Below are 19525 nucleotides of genomic sequence, written 5' to 3' on the forward strand. Positions count from 1 at the left end.
GGGACCCTGTACCTAAACACTCACCTGTTCCAAATGTGACCCTTTTCTTCCCCATTGCCCTTTCAAATGACCAACATCAAAACAAAACCCAAAAAGCCTTTCATGTGAGCTACCTTCTTCTCTGCTTCATACTCAGCCCAAGCTGCCTTTCTTTCTTCTTCAGTCAACTCTTCCTCTTCTTTGTGGTCCAACAGAGAATCATGTTCGTGATATCCTACAATGTGCTCCTTATGTATTTGAAGAAGTTCTGCAAGTATGGTGTCCTGTTTATAGGGATTGAAATAACACAGAATTATTTCCATCCTATGAATCATATTTGGTCTACTGTTAGAGTAGAAACTGGCTGCTATACATATTTCTGATTTATACACACACACACACACACACACACACACACGACAAATTGCCTAGAAAACAGTTGCTAAACATGCAACACCAGCCTCTTACATAAAAATTTCATGTTTATATAACATGTTTGAGGGATTCAATTTTTAAATGACTACTTTTCAGCGTGTAGGGTTTTATCTCCAACTTTTTCCTGTTTTCTAATTTAATTTTTATTGAATTTATTGAGGTGACAATGGTTAATTATAGGTTTCAGGTATAAAATTCTATAATACATAATCTGTAATTTTTCACACATATTTTGTGCTTTGTTCTAAGAGTTGATAATAAATGCTAATGTAAGTCTTCTTAAATCAGAAATTACATTGGATTCTTGTGCTAAAATTCATGGCTACTCCTGTTTATACATATTTAACAACTTTATTTTCATTATCAGTTTAGTTACCAACTATTATACTAAAAGAAATCTAAATTAAACAGCTACAAAACAGTTTAACTAGAACATACAGTCCTTCTATTTCAACTGTAGAAAAGTCAAATATAAATTACATTTTAAGGAACTTCAAACTGATATACATTGTTTATCAATTTATTATCACAGTACCTTTTTTTCAAAGTCATGGTGTTTTAAATCAGTCTTTGAAAGTAAGTTAACTTAAAAGCTAAAAAAATGGGATCATTTATACAGTGTGTCCATAAAGTCATGGTGCACTTTTGACCAGTCACAGGAAAGCAACAAAAGACGATAGAAATGCGAAATCTGCACCAAATAAAAGGAAAACCCTCCCAGTTTCTGTAGGATGAAGTGGCAGCATGTGTGCATGCACAGATGATGATGTAACACCGTGTATATAGTGGAGAAGCCCATGGCCATGCCAGTCGAGATGTGGACGGTAGAGAGGAAAGTTCAGTGTGTTCTGTGGCTCGCTAAATTCAAATCCGTGACCAAAGTGCAACATGAATATTGGCGCGTTTATAATGATGCGCCACCACATAGGAATAACATTACTCGGTGGGATAAGCAGTTGAAAGAAACTGGCAGTTTGGTGGAGAAACCCCGTTCTGGTAGGCCATCAATCAGTCAGTGACGAGTCTGTAGAGGCTATACGGGCTAGCTACCTAAGGAGCCCTAAAAAATCTGTGCATTGAGCCCACATCGAACTGCACTGAATAAGTATGAAACTGGGAGAGTTTTCCTTTTATTTGGTGCAGATTTCACATTTCTATCGTCTTTTGTTGCTTTCCTGTGACCGGTCAAAAATGCACCACGACTTTACGGACACACTGTATATTCAATAAGAACACCAAACTCCTCCTCACTGTAATTATTTTTTAATTAATTAATTAATTTATTCATTTTAGAGAAGAGAGTGAGAGAGAGAGAAGGGGGGAGGAGCAGGAAGCATTAACTCCCATTTGTGCCCTGACCGAGCAAGCCCAGGGTTTTGAACTGGTGACATCAGCGTTCCAGGTCGTTGCTTGATCCAGTGCGCCACTACAGGTCAGGCTCCTCTGTGTAATTATGATTATGAGAAAGACACACATAAAAAGACACTAAGGAGAGGGAATTAAAATGAGCTACGGGTATGTTACTTGTTAATAAATAATTAAAATAGTCACAAGTTGTTAATTATTAAGAAACCACAGATGAAAACCAGTATAAAAGACAAATGATTCCACTTCAAAAAATGATTTTCCACAGCTTCCAACAGCAAGTTCCCTTAGAACAGGGGTCCCCAAACTACGGCCCGTGGGCCGCATGCGGCCCCTTGAGGCCATTTATCTGGCCCCCACCGCACTAACGGAAGGGGCACCTCTTTCATTAGTGGCCATCCGCATCCTGTGCTCCTGGAGTCCTGTATGTGGCGGCATCGCTCACGTACAGTACTACTTCCAGTGACGCGGGACGCACGCGTCACAGCTCCGGAAGCGCATCATATCACTTGTTACGGCTAGCAGTGACAAATATGGAACCGGACATTGACTATCTTATTAGCCAAAAGCAGGCCCATAGTTCCCATTGAAATACTGGTCAGTTTGTTGATTTAAATTTACTTGTTCTTTATTTTAAATATTGTATTTGTTCCCGTTTTGTTTTTTTACTTTAAAGTAAGATATGTGCAGTGTGCATAGGGATTTGTTCATAGTTTTTTTTTATAGTCCGGCCCTCCAACGGTCTGAGGGACAGTGAACTGGCCCCCTGTGTAAAAAGTTTGGGGACCCCTGACTTAGAACATGTTCTCTAAATTAAGTGTGACTTTAGTGAAGGAACATAAATAATAAGTCAAAGGAAGGTATAGGAAGGAATACAGCACATTAAATTTAATTTGTATCTAGTGCTTCTTAATGTCCCCATAAGTTTTAGCACAAAGTCCACATTTGAAAAGAATTTTTTTTGTAACTTTAACCACATCTAGAGTATAAGGGTCCAACACATGGTAGGAAATTAAATGTCTGTTAAACAACTCAAAATGAAAAATTTAAATCATGAGGCCCTAAGTTTTTCTGTACAACAGCAAGTGCTAAACACTAATTCCAAATATTCTGATATTTGATATCATGTAAACAACTTTTTGTCTTGCTATCCCAATATACACCTGAAAAAATTATTTTATAATCTCATGAAAGAAAATGAACTGATTTTCTCAATGGATATTGCTGTTAAGACTTTATAACTCATTTTTACATGCATGAGCTATTTCTTTTGTTGAAAACAGAAAATATTAAAAGACCGTACAAATGACAGCGCTCCAGAAAGCCTACTGGTGGAATACATAGATGCTAACAGGTATAGCTCTCTTGAAATGTTAACTAAACAGGTCTCTTGAACACCAGTGGAGAAATCTGTCATCAAAGCTAACTCTCTGGACTATGCCACATAGAATAGGTTTATCACCACTAGACAGATCTCCAAAATTCAGAGTTACTGAGCAGGCAGGCATGGATATAGGCCAGTCTGAATTGAATTCTATTAAAAAATAATTCTTCTTTAGCAGGACTGGTGTTGGTGTAGTGGATAGAGCGTTGACCTGGAATGCTAAGGTCCCAGGTTCAAAACTCCAAGGTCACTGGCTTAAGCACAGCTCATCTGGCTTAAGCACAGGGTCGCCGGCTTGAGCATGGGATCACAGATATGATCTTATGATTGCTGGCTTAAGCAAGGGGTCACTGGCTCAACTGGAGTCCCTTGGTCAAGGCACGTATAAGCAGCAGTCAATAAACAACTAAAGTGACCCAACTATGAGTTAATGCTTCTCTCCCTTCCAGTTTTTCTCTCTTTCTGTCTCTCTCACTAAAAATATATATAGCTTCTTTAGGCATGTGTTTCCTATGCTCACTCCCCAAGCATAACTCAAAAAAGAGATATATAATAAAACCAAATAACATTGACCAATATTTTTAGCAAGTGATCATGCCAAATACAATTAGAAAAGTCAGCTGCTCTCCAAAATACCAAATAAATCACAAGGTAGAAATGTTCTATGGACAATCCCTAATTTTACTACCGTTTGGCAATGTGATACTCTTTAACATAGTAAAAACAAATCACTTTATTTCTCTAAGAAAGCAACCTAAGAGAAAGACCACAGGACTATGTGCTAGAACTAAATTTATTTTCAGCTTCACTGCTGATTCTTTCTGTGACACTGGATAATAACTTCATCTAGCTACGACTATAAACATTAAATACCCTCTGCTCTCATCTGTAACAGAATGACTGAGAATAGCAGATATAACTGATACATACTTTTTAAAAATGTCTGCGATATTAGGGAGCTTTACCAAGTCAGTCATTAGCATCCAATAATTTTAAGTCCAATCTTATCTTGGAATTGGTAGAAACTGATGTCCAAAGATGCCAAGCAACTTTCTTCTAATCAACACAGCTAAGGAATAGCTAAGACTAGAAACTAAATTTCCTAATTCCTATCCAGTGATCATTCTATCACACTCATTTACCAGATCTGCTCTCTTAGATAAAAGACAACTCCCTGGAGGATTCTGGGTGAGGGAGAAACCTAAGTAGGTCTTCTTTTTACCTTCTGAAGTTTTACTAACAAAGCATATGTCCACTTTTAATTTAAAAATATATATAAAAACTGAAACAAACACAATTCTCAGACACAAACCTGTGAAAGATCAGTTCATGCTTAGCCTAAATCTGACATGAACTATTTTACCATTTTCATCTTCAGGAGATATTCATCTTAGGAAATCCATTTCTAAAACTTTTTAATGTCTTTGTGCCAACAATTCCAGATTTAAGATCTATCCTATCTAGTCAAACATGATTACCCAATTAAGACAGATTATAGTAGAGATTCAACTTCTGCCCATACAATAGATTTCCTTTTAGCCCACAGTAAACTAAAATAAGTCAGGAAAAGTGCATGTGACTTCATTTTGATAACTAAGAACTTTTGGATCCTTTTCCTAACTATTACCTCCTTTCTAACATCAATTCAAAAACCACTCATATTGCTTCTACTGGCTACAACACTTAGTTCTTTTCAAAGAAATTAAAAAAAAACTTTAATAAAAAACATTGCTAAAATTCTATTATAAAAGCTATAGATAACTAGTGGTAACATCTGTTGTATATTCCTCCACACATTTACACTTACACATACACAAACACATAAAAATGTGATTGTACTATACAGTTTTGAAATATTTTCTGCCTTAATATCTTTCCATGGACATCATTTTACCTCAAATGCAGCCTTCATCATTTTTAATAAGTGCACTTAATATCTATTTTATTGAGACATTAAGGCCATTTTTTAAATTACCAAATCTGCAATAAACAGGGTAATGGATAAACTTTAATGTATTTCAACCACTTGTTCGTACAATAATTATGCCAGTAATACTCAACAACTTAGACAAGTATGTTTACCACAATCTTGATTTCAACAAAGAAAAAAACATCACATGAAAGTTAACTGACTTTTACAGGAACACGGTTCATTTATACAGTTCAGAAACAGGCAAGCAGAAAGTTGTGATTCCTCCAGAGTACTGCGTGAAGCACAAATAAGAGAAAGAAGATACAGGATTTCTGAAACAAACTCCTTCTACATCTTTTCCCCTTTAAATGAACTGCAGCATACTGTCAATACAAGAAAAGAGATGATGTGATTAAGAGGGCAAAAGAGTATTTGTAACAGGATCCTCTGAATATTTCTTTGGAAAAAAGTTTTGAAAAGTCTAGAGCAAGTTACAAAAGTTAATAAAGAAAAATTCCATCCTAATATACAACACAATCGGTGGTGAGGTTTTTTTGTTTTTTTCCCTTGAAGCATGCATTTGTATTAGTTGCTATAGTAACACTATTATTGAAAACAATAGTGGAACAGAATCTATAATCACTAGGCCAACAGTCATCAAAATGAGGTTTAAATTACATCCAAATGTGTACCTTTACTTTTCTTTGTCTAAACTTTATTTTTCCTTAAATAAGTGAGAAGGCTAACAAGCTGGGAAAAGCAAGGGCTATATATTCTAGCTAACAACTAAATTAGTTTAAGCTTTAAAAATGACTAGTTCAATTAATAAAACAAAGTTAATGATAAATTAAAAGTTGAAGTTAATTTATTTAGAAGTTTAAAGTATTTGGCAGGCTGACAAAAATTCCCGTCTAATTAATTCTGAAATTCAACCTTGAAAATAAAATTTTTAAAAAACAATCAAGGCTTTGCCTGGGGGCGGGAGTAGGGCTTTGCCATATTTCAAAATATTTTGCTTGCCATCACTTTGAATTTCAGTTTTATAATATCTGGAAATAAAATGTCACTAGAATACTTAAGTGCCATAGAACCCACTCAAAAAACTATGAAAAATTCCTTTTATTACCTAAATAAGTCTAGATGCTTACCAAAAAAAACCCAACACCTTAATATTCCATATTCCTGGTGAAAAAAGTATCTGCTTTCAAATTTCAAGTCTGTTTCTTCCCAACTGCACTGGAAAAAAATTGCAACACATTTGATAAGTAACTAGAGAGCTGTTGAATGAAGTTCACATACCACCCTATATCAGATTTTCAGGTCAAGAGCACATAACCTTTGCCAAAGAGCATTTATAAATATATCCAGATTACAAAATTGTAGATATGAATAAGATAGTGACAAACTATAGAACTTGTTACTTTAAAAGAAATTAAAGGCAGGACTGACTTTAGTGAAGGGTAAAAGTCTCCTTTGATAAGAATGCTTTCTATTCAATTTCACATTTAAAGAACTTGATACTATATTTAGGATTTAACCTTTAAAATTATCTATTATTAGAACACATGCCACATGCCAGTCACTATGAAGTAGTGTCAGTCTCTATTTTAAATGACTGTAGCAACTTCCTGGAGGTTACACGGCCTGTCAAGCAAAGCCTGAATTGGAACTCAGTTCTCAGGCTATTCAATCCAGAGTTTGTATCATCTCTACACCTCATACACACTGTTACATCCTCTATGTGTGCTATAGAAAGGAAATAGAAGATATACAAAATAGGAATGAAAAGCAGCTATCTGGCAGTCCAAATTACAGCTTAAGGAAAACAATAAAGGATAAAAGGTAGAGGGGTAAATAATAACACAAACGAGATCATGTAGTTATGTGTACATTGATTACCTCTCTCTCACAATTTATATTCCTCCAAGGGCCCAAACTATTAAATTTGATGTAAAAAGCTTGGTCATGGAAATATCAATAAATGAAGTGACAAAACTGAGGCATTCTCCTACTTAATTCCCCTAAAAGTATCAGTTTCAATTTTCTGCTCCTACTCTTAGAAATATTATAAGACATATTTGCGCAAACCAAACTAACCAAGTAACACACAGTATGATATTAATATACAGATACCGTGACACCTATATTAATTTAGGAGCACTGATCATTCCTACACGTGAGTTATGTCCCTCTGAACTTCCCTAAATGAAAATGGCAAAAGCGAAAGGGCATACAGTCTTGCTTCCCAGGTTTCTTCTCTACAACCCTTTCGTAAAGAGACTGCTTAAAATATAGACACCAATATAATTTTGCTGGAATCAACCGATTTAGTAAAAAGAAGATCTGTGTCAGTCTTCTGAATTACAGAGGAAAGTTTAATGGTAAGATTTAGTTTAAATGAAAAAAACATAGTTATAGATTTATCTATCTATATTTATAGATATATGTATTTTTTTGCTCCATAAGACGCACTTTTCCCCCTCAAAAGTGGAGGGGAAATGCCCGTGTGTCTCATGGAGCGAAAAATACGGTGCTTTATTAAATATTTTAACACATCATTTGGCTCAGAATATTTTTTTTCTTATTTTCCTCCTTAAAACCCTACATGTGTCTTATGGTCAGGTGCTTCTTATAGAGCAAAAAATACGGTAAATACATTTTTAACTGTGAAAATTGGGAGGCTTTACATGTAGCAGTTAAGATCACAGGCTCCAGAGTATTGCCATCCAACAGGACACTGGACAATGATGGAAATGTTCTGTGTCCGCTACTGAGCACATGAAAATGGGACTAGCTTGACTGAAAAACTAAAATCTTAATTTATTTAATTACATTTAATTAATTTAAATGCCAGTAGCCACACATAGCTACTGGCTCTTGTATGAGACAGTGCAGATCTAGAGTGCTTTGTTTCAAATAAGGATCCACTCAAGGAACACAAACTGCATTTGATTGTGTCTCTTTGTTATGTTTCTTTTATTTAATCCAGTCACCTCTTCCTTCATTCTGGATTTATTTCCCAATGGTGTGTTTGAACCTCTATCTCTTATATATTCTGTACACTGGAAATTAAATCCAAAGGCTTAATTAGATTTCTGGCAAATATCTCTGGTAAGAATGTTTTATAGATGATGTGTAAAAAGAGGTTAATATTTTTTAAACAAACAGGATAAGACAAGGTATGAGGGAATAGGAATAACACATACTGAGTGCTTGTGCTATGTTCCTTTAAACACATTTTCTCATTGAATCCTTATGTAACCCTATGAGTTACAGGTGGTATTGTCCCTTTGAAGTAAGGGAATTGGTTTTGGGAGATCACCTAAGTATTAAGAAACATACTTAGAATTCAAAAAGAAAAGGAAAAAAACTCAAACAAGGTCGTTTATCATTATATAAACATGAAAAATTTACTAACAGATCCCTTGTTCTCTGTGCTTCAGTTTCTGGTAAAATAAGAGCAACAAATTGACTCTCACATAAATAAATTGCTTGGGCTGATCATGCTTTCATGTTAGGTAATGAGGGTTATCCTTTAAGCATAACTAATCATAGCTAAAAATGTTTAACATACATAACATTGACAGGCCCTACTGGTCCTTCTTTAACTATGATGACTATATAGCTAAGATTTCCTAAGACAATTCTGATATATTTCCTGGACTTTTCATTAGAAAAATTTAATTAAGATGTAAAACCCTTCTCCCTGCATGAGAATACATTGTCTGTTTTTTAAAGTGAAGGTATGCTTTAAACCTTTGGGAAAGATGCTGGAAATAAGTGAAAGTGCTAAGTAATCCCACGGAGTTCTCCCTGCCAGCTGAACAAGAGAAGCAAGCAAGCATTTTGGTGAAGAGAGTGATTAAATTCTGTCATGCTATCAGTGAGTAGGTCAAGTCCAGTCTAAGAACTGACCACTTCATTTAGCAATGCAAAGGTCATTGGTAAACCAGGTACTGTGCTAAGCACTTCACGAGTAATATTTCATCTCTACAGTCATCCCGGGAAACAGATACTTATGAGGCCCATTTTATAGACCAGAAGAACGAGACTGAGAGAGATAACTTGCTTAAGGACATAGGGCTAGCAAGGGTTAAGACTGGGATTTACACCCAGTAAGGCTTTAGATCTGCACTAATCCAGGAGCCAGTAGCTGTATGTGACCATTGACATTTAATTAAATTTAAATGTATTTAAAATCCTCCCTAACAAAACATTGCATTCACATGGAATATCTAATTTGGAATATCTAAGTCAAAATGAGATATTAGGGATAAAAAGCAATCACTTAAGTAAATAATTCAATGGATAGTATAAACAGTAGAAGTATAGCATAAGAATAAATAAATTAGTTAGGAGTTTAGACTAAGGCACTCTTCCAGAAGACAGTAGAAAAGGATAAAGAGATAGGAAATGCAAAACAAAGCTAAAAGATTTCAAAGATAAAAGCAGAAGGGCTTTAAGTAATAACAGTATGAAAAGGAGATAAAAAATAAAAAAAAATGAGACTTTTAGTGAAAAGAGACATAAAATTTTCAGAATTACAGATCAAGAACCTGAGACACAGAAATGCCAAATGACTTGAGTAAAGTCAAGATTGACACCCAAGTGCCCTTGCCCAAAGGCTCCTGCTGTAACCACTATACTATACTGACCGAGGGCTGAAGACCTGTATGTTCAGAATCAAAGACAATTAAGGAGGACGGGATCAGCCGTGTTACCCTAAGTTTTTGCAGTAATTAAAGGATGAAATCTATACTCTCCAATATTACATACCTTGATAACACTGAAAATGCCTTCTTTTTTTTTAAGTGAGAGAGAGGGAGACAGAGAGAGAGAGAGAGAGACAAACAGGAAGGGAGATGAGAAGCATCTACTCATAGTTGCGACACCTTAGTTGTTCATTGATTGCTTTCTCACACGTGCCTTGATTGGAGGGTGGGTGGGGGGAGTTCCACCTGAGCCAGTGACCCCTTGCTCAAGTCAGCAACCTTTGGGCTCAAGTCAGCGACCATGAGGTCATGTCTATGATCCCATGCTCAAGCTGGCACCTCAGGGTTTTGAACCTGAGTCCTCAGCATACCAGGCCAATGCTCTATCCACTGCACCATCCCACAGTATTAAAAAGAAAGTGTAAGGCTGTGAAGAGAAGGGAATTCTTGTGCACTGTTAATGGGAATGTAAATTAGTGCAGCCACTATGGAAAATAGTATGGAGGTCCCTCAAAAAAATAAGACTAGAGCTACTATATGAGCCAGCAATTCCACTTCTGAGTATTTATCCAAAAGAAATGAAAACACTAACTTGAAAAGATATCTGCACCATCATATTCATCAGAGTATTATTTACAATAGCAAAAACATGGAAATAACCTAAGTGTCCATTGATGAGCGAATGGATAAAGAAAATCTCTCTCTCTCTCTCTCTCTCTCTCTCTCTCTCACACACACACACACACACACACACACACACACAAATATTACTCAATCAACAACATGAATGCACCTGTTGTATATTATGCTAAGTGAAGTAAGTCAGGTTGAGAAAGACAAATATCATATGATCTCTCTTATATATGAAATCTTAAAAAGCTAAACTTACAGAAACAAAAATTAGAGTGGTAGTTATCAGGAGCTGGGAGTTTATGTGTGAAATGAAGAAGAAATGTTTGTCAGAGTCCAAACTTCCAATTATAAGTTCCAGTGATGTAATGTACAGCATGGTGACTAGATAACAATACTGTATTACCTATTTGAAAGTTACTAAGAAAGTAGATCTCAAAAGTTCTCATCACAAGAACATGTGGTGATAGATGTTCACCAGACTATTTGTGATCATTTAATAATATATAGCTACATAGAATCATTATATTATACTCATAAGTTAATTTTATCTCAATAAATACAGCTGAAAATAAAAAAGAAAAAATTGTTAAGTCATATCAAACATCAGTTCTTCCATTATTTTTTTAAGTTATTGATTTGAGAGATAGAGAGAGAGAGAGAACAAGAAACATCAATCCCTAATTGCTTCACTTTAGTTCTCGACTGATAGCATCCAGGGAGCCCAAGCCAAGCCAGTGACCTTGAGCTCAAGCCAGTGACCTTTGGCTTCCAGCCAGCAACCTTGGGATCAGGTTGATGATCCTATGCTCAAGCCAGTAATCCCACACTCAAACCAGTGAAATTGGGTTTTTGAACTGGGGACCTCAGTGTTCTCAGTCAATACTCTATCCACCGTACAACCTTCTGGTCAGGATTGATTTATTTCTTTCAAAATTTTAATCATATAAAACATTAATGTCAGTGCAATAGTGTAGTGGTTAACCCTTTGAGTAGTGAGTTTTTCCATGCTCACTGACCCCGGGAGTATTTTTTTTTCAAAAACTGAAATTAGTTCCAGTTTTATTAACTTAAAATCATGTTTGTCTGACAACCAATTTATAGAAACAAGAACATACATTTGCCTTTTTTTTAATGTTGCCTTACACATTTTTAAAATAAATCGATCATACTTTGGATGGTTAGGAGGCACAAGGGCATACATGAACATTCTTACTACTCAAAGGGTTAAAAGACTTATACCCAGAAAATTATAAGAAACTGAAAAAGTATAAATAAGTGGAAGTACATACCATGTTCATACAAAAAAGGATTATCATTAAAGTGTCCACAGTACCAAAAGCAATCTATAGATTCAATGCAATTCCTATCAAGATACCAACAGCATATTCCACAGAACTAGAACAAATATTCCAAAAATTTATATGGAAACACAAAAGACCCAAAATAGCCAGATGAATCTTGATAAAGAACAAAGCTGAAATAATCGCACTACCTACTATCAAACTATATTACAAGGCCATTGTAATCAAAACAGTATGGTATTAGCATAAAAAAATAAAAATAAAAAGACATATAGACCAATGGAAAAGAACAGAGAGCCCAGAAATAAATCCATATCTTTATGGTCCATGAATATTTGACAAAGGAGTCAAAAATATACAGTGGGGTAAAAAGATAATCTATGCAATAAATGGTGATGGAAAAATTAAATACATGCAAAAAATGAAACTAGACCACCTTCTTACACCATACACAGGAATAAGCACAAAATAAAGACTTAAGTGTTAAACTAAAAACCATGAAAATCCTTGAAAGAAATATAGGCAGTAAAATTTCAGGAATTTCTCATAGCAATATTTTTTCTGATATATCTCCTTGGTTAAGGGAAACAAAAGAAAAGAAAAACAAATGGGACTACATCAAACTAAAATGTTTTTGCACAGCAAAGGAAACCATCAAGAAAATGAAAAGACAACCCTACTGAATGGTAATTGCCAATGATACATGTAACATGGGGTTAGTATCCAAAATTCATAAAGAATTTATAACATTCAAAACACCCTCCCCCAAATAATCCAATTAAAAATGGCCAAAGAGCCTGACCAGGCGGTGGCACAGTAGATAGAACGTCGGACTGGGATGCAGAGGACTCAGATTCGAGACCCCGAGGTCGCCAGCTTGAGCACGGGCTCATCTGGTTTGAGCAAAAGTTCATCAGCTTGGACCCAAGGTTCCTAGCTTGAGCAAGGGATTACTCGGTCTGCTGAAGGCCCACGGTCAAGGCACATATGAAAGAGCAATCAATGAACAACTAACATGTTGCAACGAGCAACAAAAAACTAATGATTGATGCTTCTCATCTCTCCGTTCCTGTCTGTCTGTCCCTGTCTATCCATCTCTGACTCTCTCTGTTAAAAAAAAAAAAAAAATGGCCAAAGAACCTGAATAGACACTTCTCCAAAGAGGATATATAGATTGCAAATAGACATATGAAAATATGCTCAATGTCACTAATCATCAGAGAAATGCAAATTAAAACCACAATCAGATACCACCTCATACCTGTCAGAATGAATATCAATAAACAACAAACAAGTGCTGGCAAGGGTGTGGAGAAAAGGGAACCCTCTTGCACTGCTGGTGGGAGTGCAGATTGATGCAGCCACTGTTAAAAGCAGTATGGAGATTCCTCAAAAACTTAAAAATGGAACTGCCTTTTGACCCAGCCATCCCACTTCTAAGAATACACCCAAAGCAAACTGAATATACGCACCCTTATGTTCACTGCAGCACTATTTACAATAGCCAAGATTTGGAAGCAGCCCAAGTGCCCACCAGTAGATGAATGAATAAAAACGTTGTGGTATATTTACTCAATGGAATACTACTAAGCAAAAAAAGAAAAAAAAGGAAATTTCAGCATGGATAGACCTGGAGATTATTATGCTAAGTGAAATAAGCCAGGCAGAGAAAGACAAATACATTTCACATATATGTGCAATCTAATGAGCAAAATAAACAAAACAGAAACAGATTCATAGGTAAGAGAACAGACTGACAGTTGTCTCCAGGGGAAGGGCATTGCGGGGCTGGGTGGAAAAGGTGAAGGGATTAAGCTAAGAACAAAGAAACTTACAGAAACATACAGTAGTATGGGGATCAGCAGAGGCAAAGGAGGTGGTAGGAGGTTTAAGAGTGTAAGGAGGTTAAATGGTAATAAAAAGAGACTTGAGCCCTGGCTGGTTGGCTCAGCGGTAGAGCATCAGCCCAGTGTGTGGAAGTCCCGGGTTTGATTCCCGGTCAGGGCACACAGGAGAAGCGCCCATCTGCTTCTCCACCCTTCCCCCTCTCCTTTCTCTCTACCTCTTTCTTCCCTTCCCACAGCCAAGGCTCCACTGGAGCAAAGTTGGCCTGGGCGCTGAGGATGGCTCCATGGCCTCCGCCTCAGGTGCTAGAATGGTTCCGGTTGCAACGGAGCAACGCCCCAAATGGGCAGAGCACCACTCCCTAGTGAGCATGCTGGGTAGATCCCAGTCAGGAGCATGCAGGAGTCTGTTTCTCTGCCTCCCTGCTTCACTTCAGAAAAATACAAAAAAAAAAAAAAAAAAAAAAAAGATACTTCATTTGGGATGCTGAACACACAATACAATGTACAGATGAGATATTATAGAACTGTATACCTGACACCTATATAATTTTATTAACCAGTGTCATCCCAGTAAATTGAAAATAAAAAGGATACACTTCCTGAAGTTTACCCCAAAGTCTCCCTAGTTAAATATTGCATTCCACCCCCTACTCTGTCAACAAGGAGGTCTCATATAGTATGTTGATATTTCCATTAGCAGTGATTTGTAAGAGCTTGCCAAAGGTTAGGAAGGCTAATATTAGGGGTATCACTGGCACTGTGGTCTGTTTAACTGATATGTTTTCCTTAAAATGTTTGCTGACTTTGGCTCCTTAGTAGTTTTTTTGTGTGTGTTATAAGGTGATATAATCAAAATAAGATACAGAGCAGCACTTTATATAAAGCATGGTCATCTGTTAACAAGTATTTGTTTTGTTGCTTGTGGAGAGACACCAGGAGCAGCCCTTTAAAGAATTCCTCCAGCAACTCTGCACTGAGATCAGAGCCGCCAGGGGCCTGTGGCCCTGGGCTCTGCAGCAGTGCTGGCCTTGAGTCAGAACTGAAGCTACATGATGGCTGATCAGGATCCTTGGGGCATGAATCCCCTCCAACAAATGGTGGCTTCAGGTGCTGGGGCCGTGGTCACCTCGCTCTTCATGACCCCCTTGGATGTGGTGACAGTCCACCTGCAGTCTCAATGCCCCTCCAGTGTCCAGCAAGCCGATGCCTCCCTCCAGATCCCCAGGTCTCTTTTATACCAGAATGCCCTCCTACCTCCCATATTGCAGTGGTCCCCTGGGGACCCGGCACCTGTGCCTAAGTGATGCCCACTGGACCCCTTTCTCAGGAGCACACTTGGCTTCCCTGGTACCATAGATGCCTTTGTGATGACCATGAGACACAAGGGCAGAGGAACCCTATGGAATGGCCTCCCAGCCACCTGGTGATGACAGTGCCAGCTACCACCATCTACCATATTTCCCCATCAATAGGACATACCTCTTCTGAAAATTTTGGGGTTTACAAACTGGGTGCATCTTATACAGAAGCTGTAGGTTTTTTACTTGCATTTCCCGCTTTTTCACGTGGATGAGGACTTGTATGAATTCTATGATGAGTAACACTTGAGTTCAGTAACTTTATGCAATACATGTTTTTTCACATTTTGGGCCCCAAAATGAAGATGCGTCTTGTAGATGGGAGTGTCTTCCACATGAGGAAATACAGTACTTCACCACCTCAGACCAACTCAAGGCCTTCCCGTGTGCTGGTTGGGCTCTGGGACTGTGATCAGCCCCCCAGCGCAGTAGGCTCACAATGTGTCACATTGGCAACTGGGTTCTGGCACCCACTGTGGCTGGGCCAGGCCCATTGCCCTTAGGGATGTGCCCCTTTCAGCCCTGGACTGGGCTCAACTTGGATCCAATGAAGAGCTGGCTGAGTGGGCTCAAGCCAAAGGACCAGATGGCAGTGGACATCAGCTTTGCGGCTGGTGGCACCTCAGAGACCTGAAGGCCATCCTGAATGTACCCTGTGATGTGGCGTGGACTCTGTGCCGGGCTGCGCTGGAGGTGCCAGAGGCTGGGATTGTGGCCCTGCACGTGTACCCCACCTGGCCACTGCAGCGGCCCAGGCTGAGCCGGCATCAGAGACTCTGCAGGCTTCCGGCCCAGGTCCATCCCGGCTGCCCGCTCCCACGCCACCAGGATCAGCACGTCTGAGTTGGGAAGAAGCTCCTTTTAGGGGCTCAACCTGGCCCAGCCCCTGGGTCCGTGAGAAGAGCGAGGGGAGGGGGCCCCGTCTTCGGAGTGGGGCGGAAGGAGACGGAGCAGAGCACCTGGTCCTCAGCGGAGGGCCTTCAGTGTCTTTCCCGCTCAACTCTGAGTCCCCGGAGTAGTGGCGCAGCGCTTTGGGCCACCCTAAGCCCCCCTCAGACAGCATTCTTCCTGCTGGTCCTCACCCCAGGGCCCAAGAATCACCACTTTTCCACCGTACCCCCCAAGTTCAAGATCAAATCTGTTAACTACCTCCCCTCCTTTGCCCATTTCCTTGTGTGTCTGTTGTAGCTGGGCCTGTGCCCAAGGACCACAGAACTCTGGACCTCATAGGACTCCTGTGAAAGGTAAGTCTACACTGGTTTCAGAGAAATTAACGGAGTGTGACAGCAACATTAATAATAATTATGAAAACAAAAAAGCTAACAATTGAGCCCTTCCTTTGTGTACTTGATAGGGATATCTTCTCTGTGAAGTGGGTCCTATTATTTCCTTATCTTCTTGAAGAAAGTGCGGCTTAGAAAGCTTATGAGGCTTGCCCAAGATTACACCCTACAAAGGGTGGCAGTGAGTATTCTGGGACAGGGACACAGCTTAAACCATCGCTGTTTTTACTGGGCATCGCCACCCTAGCAAACACTGAATAGGACTCTTTTTAGGACCTATAAAGAAATGGTAGAAATAAAACAATTACTCTAGAATTTATTATGATTTCTGGTGATCTATTCTTATTTAGATGAATAATCATTTTTATGTCAGTGAACAGAAATATAGAAACATGTTAAAGATTCACAGAATGCCTGACCAGGCGGTAGCACAGTGGATAGAGCGTCAGACTGGGATGCAGAAGACCCAGGTTCGAAACCCCGAGGTCGCCAGTATGAGCGCAGGCTCATCTGGTTTGAGCAAAAGCTCACCAGCTTGGACCCAAGGTCGCTGGCTTGAGCAAGGGGTCACTCAGTCTGCTGAAGGCCCGTGGTCAAGGCACATATGAGAAAGCAATCACTGAACTAAGTGTCGCAACGAAAAACTGATGATTGATGCTTCTCATCTCTCTCCGTTCCTGCCTGTCTATCCCTATCTATCCCTCTCTCTGACTCTCTCTCTGTCTCTGAAAAATAAATAAATAAATATAAAAAAAAGAAAATCAGCAGCACCAACAACAGCAAGAAAAACAATAAAACAAAAACAATGAGGGGATTTAACAAAATATAACCCATGGAATGGAATGGTGAATAGAGCTACGATAGCTGGTTCAGTACACAGAACTGAGGACAAGCACTGAAACTACCTTTCACACATCTGCTGAGAAAAATCACTCTTCATTTCAATTTCGCTGCTTGGAAAAGGAAGTCTAACACCACTTTTTAATGATATGGATCATTAAGAAACAATAAAAAGCTCAGTTAAGTATCACTGTAAAGGTGACTAGAATTTCAAAAAAGGCTAAGCAAATGTGCTAGCATTGTATAATTCACCATGGATTAAAGAAGCAAAGAATATCATATCATTCTTGCCTCTAGAGCTGCAAAAATAAAAAGATAAGAAAGTCAGTTGGTTAATAAATTGAGCCTGAGATATTAAATTTAATTAAAAGGAAAGAAGTAGAAGTAAACAAAAACACAAATACAGGAAGAGTAATTCTATTGAATATTAATGAGGAACTGATAAAGAAAAACGATACGATAATTGCATATCAAGTAAGGTAAAAATAAACACTTTCAGCCTGACCGGTGACAGTGCAGTGGATAGAGCATCGACCTTGACACTGGGGTCCCAGGTTCGAAACCCCGAGGGTGCTGGTTTGATCATGGGATCATCGACATGGCCATGGTCACTGGCTTGAAGCCCAATGTTGTTGGCTTGAGCAAAGGGGTCAATGGCTCAGCTGGAGCACCCCCCCCTTCAAGGCACATATGAGAAGCAATCAATGAACAACTAAAGTGACTCAATTACAGTTGATGCTTCTCATCTCTATCCCTTCCGGTCTCTCTCTCTCAAAAAAAAAAAAAAAAAAAAAAAAGAAAGAAAGAAAGAAAGAAAAAAGAAATACTGTCAAAACTATCAAAAGACAAAGAAAAATTAACTCAAAAAGGCATGCAATTTGATCATTTCAATAATAGCTATTTGAGAGGGAGTGAAAATGTATCATTTTAAACAGTCTTTCATCTTGAAAATTATGTATCAAAAGGAAGGTGTTTGCAATTTTAGTATAATAACAGGAACCAACTTGGAAATGTCTTTAAGAGCAGCTTCACATACCAAGAAATAAATACCACACTATGAGCATCAAAAACACCCACTTGTACCCATTTTCAGAGAGGGTCAATTTTCAAGTTCTTGTTAAATGAAATAAACAAACAGTAGCAAGCAGTTACATAACATTCTAACGCTCAGCCTAGGGAACATAGTTAACATCAGGGCAGTTACATCGGGCCTGGGCTTCTCTGTCCCCACTGCCACCACCTGACTTCAGGTCTGCACTCCCTGTTTCACCTGAATAATTTGAATAGCATCCCAACAAGCATCTCAACATCCATTCTTTTTCCAGGATGGCAATCAGCATTTATTTAATGTTTTGCGTTTTTTTTAATTTTTATTTTAAAGAACCTGGCAAATTTATGTATTGTTAGCTACTACAGAAAATGGAAGATTTTGTTTTTGCAATTCTGAATTTTTTTTAGAAAATTAAATTTGATGGTGACATTGATCAATAAGAGTACATAGGTTTCAGGTAAACATTTCTATAGTATTTCAAGTGTTGATCATGTTCTGTGTCCATCACCCAAAGTCAAGTCATTTCCGTCACCTTATATTTGTCCCTCTTTACTTCCTTCCCCGTACATCCATTTTCTTCTCTCCAATCCATCCTGCATACTAATACCAAAAGTGACTTTTCTAAAATGAAAATTTGATGTTGGTCTGTGCTTAAAACTTTAAACTGATCCCAAAAAATATAAAACACAATATCCAAACTATTCAACTTCTGTGGTCAGTCTTTGTTCTCACCTCTTCCCACACCCACTGTGACTCCACCACTACTTCTTCACACTCCACTATTTATTTTGAACTAATGGAGACTCCTCTAAAACTTGCCCTGCTGTTGTATGCCCCCGTGTTTTCTCTGCTTCGGCCCCTGAAAGGGCTTCACCTTCTGCCCTCATAGCAATGCAAACAGCTACCCACTTCTATTTCCAACATCAGTTCAATTCTTTCTGTCAATTCCCCATCCCAGACTTTGCCAAGAAAAAACCAAGTATTACTTTCTTGGTGCCTGTACAGATAGCTGTGAAAGAAACCATAACTTTTATTATATTTACTTGCTTAGAGTACGCTTGTGAGACTACAGGTTTCTTAGGAGCAGGAACCAAGTTTTATTTATCAACATACACTTAGTAATCAGTATAATGATGGGCACATCATGGATACTTGAAAAATTTTTAATAAATAAAAAATAAGCTTCGCTATTAAAATTTTTCACTTTCTACAGGTTAAAAACTACATTATATTATCAGTTATTGAATTCTATCATTATTTTCTTGAAATGTCTGATTTACTCCAAATTACACTATTATATGTCTTCATCTTGCATTTTACTGCCAGGCTAATTTTCCAAAAGGCCACATTCATCATATAACAGGACCATTCAGAAACTTATAATGAATACTATTTTTGCTCTGGCTGGATAGCTAGGTTGGTTGG

The 19525-nt window shown here is 38.1% G+C and overlaps 1 protein-coding gene across 6 annotated transcripts in view; it reads right to left on the minus strand.

The window, feature by feature from the left end:
• The window catches only part of ATRX (ATRX chromatin remodeler), a 218938-nt gene that overhangs the window by 8654 nt on the left and 190759 nt on the right, over positions 1-19525 (minus strand). For all 6 annotated transcript variants that reach the window (XM_066357918.1, XM_066357920.1, XM_066357922.1 and 3 more), the window contains one exon: positions 114-263. In XM_066357918.1, coding sequence (XP_066214015.1) covers positions 114-263 — 150 coding nt within the window. The remainder of the gene's footprint in view (positions 1-113; positions 264-19525) is intronic.

This window comes from Saccopteryx leptura, chromosome X, assembly GCF_036850995.1.
Source record: "Saccopteryx leptura isolate mSacLep1 chromosome X, mSacLep1_pri_phased_curated, whole genome shotgun sequence".
Taxonomy (NCBI): Eukaryota; Metazoa; Chordata; class Mammalia; order Chiroptera; family Emballonuridae; genus Saccopteryx; species Saccopteryx leptura.